A 3,253-nucleotide genomic window follows, 5' to 3' on the forward strand; every position below is an offset into this window, starting at 1 on the left:
TGCATTTCGTCCAGATATGTTTTTACACATCACACAAGAAAATCCACCTTTACTCATTATTCTGGCTTAATAGATATTAGAAAAAAACGCAATCAAATAATCTTTACAAATAATCTTTACTAATAATATTCCACTTTTGTAATATCACAGAATAACTAATCAAATAAAAATATAACCTTAATCTAAACATACATTTATTATTATGGCATCGCCATGTTTTAGATAGTACAGTTGACGCATGCGTCGTAAAGTATTGTACGAAGAATTTCGGCTACTGTCGTAACTGTGTATGGTTAAACTGTGCCAGTACTTACAGTGAATATCGGAACGCACCCGACGGTTGACCAACATGGCCGCACCCAGATATTGAAGTAGAGCGGTAAATTCGAGTGGATTTATTACTATGAAAATTTAATTAGTCTGAAGCGAGCCGTGCAATCTTGTAACGTAGTTGCAACAGAGCAGCAGAAACAAACAGATCTGCATCTGTTGAGCAAACGGATCCAACTGATCAAGAATAATGCTCCTTTCTAATTAATTTAGTTAGCAACATTGCAACAGCTAGCTAATCCAGAACAACAAGCTCTGTAACAACTAATAAAACTGGTTAATAAGTAAAAAATATTATTATTGTGTTCTTTAACTGTGTTATCTTTAAAATATTAAATAATCACTAAAAACTATAATCCTTAATTTAAAAAAACTATATAACTGTTGTGCTCTTATAAAATAAGTAAAACAACTATATAATTTTGTGCTCTCACAAAATATAAGTTCTCATATATATTGTATATTAAACGTTTATAATAAAGATTTTTAATAAAAATTTTTTTGTACAATAATTCACTGTGAAACATGAAAAATTATAAAAATTGAAAGACAATTTTATGATTTTATAATTTTAAAAATATCTTAAAGAAAAACTTTAAAATTGTTGACATTTACTTTTCACACTTCTTAGGTTTCTTTAGATTTCTTTTACAGCAAGTTTTAAGATTACCTTAAAATTGTTTAAGGTAATCTTAAAACTTAAAAATTGTCTTTTAATTTTCATAATTTTTTATGTTTCACAGCGAATTATTGTACAAAAAAATTTTTTAAATTATTGAATTTAAAGTGTTCAAATTTATCTTTCCTATTTCTTAGGTTTTTGTTTAAGTTTCCTTTGCAATAAGTTTTAAGTTTTTTTTTGCCGTTTTTTAAAATAAATTTCCCCAAGGGGACGTTGGAACTTTTCGTGTTTGAACTTTAAAATTGTATTCAAAGTAATTTCCATCGCAGTTAATTTCACTCGCAATTTGGTCAACTCCGTCATTATTTCTTTATTATTTGGTAACTGATTCTTTTCCAAAATAATTTGTTTAGCTTGTTTCATTATATTAGGATCCATTCTCAAACTAGTCCAATATTTATCGTGATTTACAGACTCATTACAAACGTAATCTTTTGCTACAAATACATCATATTTATCGTTTCTTATACTGTCATACAACTTTACGTTGATTTTGCCATCTCTCAGATAATGTGGAAACAGGAAAATTCTGCTCGCGAGGAAGTCAAAAGGATTCCATCGTGATAATCTGGAATTTCCACAGCAGAAGTAAAACGGTTTATCAATTGCTATATTTTCGATATAGGCGACTACGCGTATCCAGGAGATGTGTCCGATTAGCTCAGCCTTGCTTGAGATCTCGGCGATGTGACTAACCGCCAAACCATTGAGCAAGTTAAATAGTACGATAACAATGAGAAAGACGAACAGCACTAATGTAATATGGCTCCAAAAAAGGTGCAGGATGAATGAGATATCATTGGCTTCGAACTCGCTGATAAGCACGATGGTGGTTTTGAAGAATGAGTACATGAGATCGGAAAAATTTGTGTTTTCCTTGAAGAGCGTATAGAAAGTCAAAGCGAACGTAATGGTGAAGAACATATACGGAAGGAATAAACGCGCATAGTTGACAGAAACTGTCCGGAATACTTCAAAGTTGGTAGACATATCCCTATGCTGGCTGACTAATATTATCAATTTCCAGGCGGACAATAGAATCAATAGAGTACCGATTTGAAGATTCGCCCCACATATGAAGACAAATGTCAAAGTGATCAGTACGATTCGCAACAAGTTCTCCAAGTTCGTCAAATAATGATAAGGAGAGAAAATGAATTGAAGAATCTCCCGTAAAGTAAAGAGTAACAATAGTAAGGTAATAGAGATCCATAAAAAATTGTCTTGGTACCGGATGATTTGCAGAGGATTTTCCAAAGTCGAAATGTTGAAGCTGTCATTAGTTATCTGCATTCTATTTTCATTCGGAGAATTGTTGGAACTCATACTTAAGATGTAAACGTTCAATAGGACATAGAAGATCACATAAAAGATAAAATTTGCATACAAAACGTGTCGTATCTTGTGCCATTTGAGGTAAAGAAAGGACGAAAGCAGCGGATGCTTCAACAAGTGTTTGAGATTACTGTTGCTAGCTATGTATTCGAAAACTTCCACCTCACGAGTTGTCTGACGAGTTTCGTCATGTTTCTTCAAAACGTCGTGTGGCATCAGACAACTGTAGTTGAATTCGATTACGTTTTCATTTGCCCATTCCTTCCGTATCTGTAAGCAGTTATCGAAGTAACGCGATAGCATGCAAGCTGGAATGTCTGCAATAGGTGGTATGTTGAACTCGTTCTTATAGCCAATATAGCTGCCTCGATTGAGAAGCAAGGTCACCGCTTCGGCACAACCTGCTCTGGCTGCATAATGCAACGGTGTATTACCTTTACCTGTAAAGTAATCTTTATGATAAAGAAGTCTGCAATCTTTAAAAAAATGTCTAAAACATTGCAATATAAAATATTTTACGTCTATACATTGCTTAAAAAGTTTGTTATCTTTTAAAATATAAAATATTGCAAGAATATTATTTTGCACGATTGAAATATTTCATAAAATATTTTCGATAACTTTTGTAACATTATACTATATTCGCTTTTAAAATATTTTGTGATATTCCTAGCTATATAATTATTCTGAAATATTTAGAATAATATTGTTGCGCCCATACTTCGAGCATCGTGGATCTTAAACCGCCGTCCGCTGACGTTGGTTACGAGAAAGAGATAATGAATATTCCCGTCGACGAGTCGTTGCTACGGGAATCAACAACGGAGAAATTGAAGTTATCGCGGAGCTATCAAACCGTTTGGACGTGCTCCCGGTGCATTTACGATATTTAATCTGTTCTTTCTG

General features: G+C 33.0%; 1 protein-coding gene across 1 annotated transcript in view; it reads right to left on the reverse strand.

The window, feature by feature from the left end:
• Positions 1-859: 859 nt before the first annotated feature.
• The window catches only part of LOC105450327 (transient receptor potential cation channel protein painless-like), a 21,480-nt gene continuing 19,086 nt past the window's right edge, over positions 860-3,253 (reverse strand). The window contains exon 2 of the mRNA XM_011690108.1: positions 860-2,787. Coding sequence (XP_011688410.1) covers positions 1,178-2,787 — 1,610 coding nt within the window. The 3' untranslated portion in view covers positions 860-1,177. The remainder of the gene's footprint in view (positions 2,788-3,253) is intronic.

Source organism: Wasmannia auropunctata, unplaced genomic scaffold (genome assembly GCF_000956235.1).
Source record: "Wasmannia auropunctata unplaced genomic scaffold, wasmannia.A_1.0 LD336063.1, whole genome shotgun sequence".
In the NCBI taxonomy this organism is placed as follows: Eukaryota; Metazoa; Arthropoda; class Insecta; order Hymenoptera; family Formicidae; genus Wasmannia; species Wasmannia auropunctata.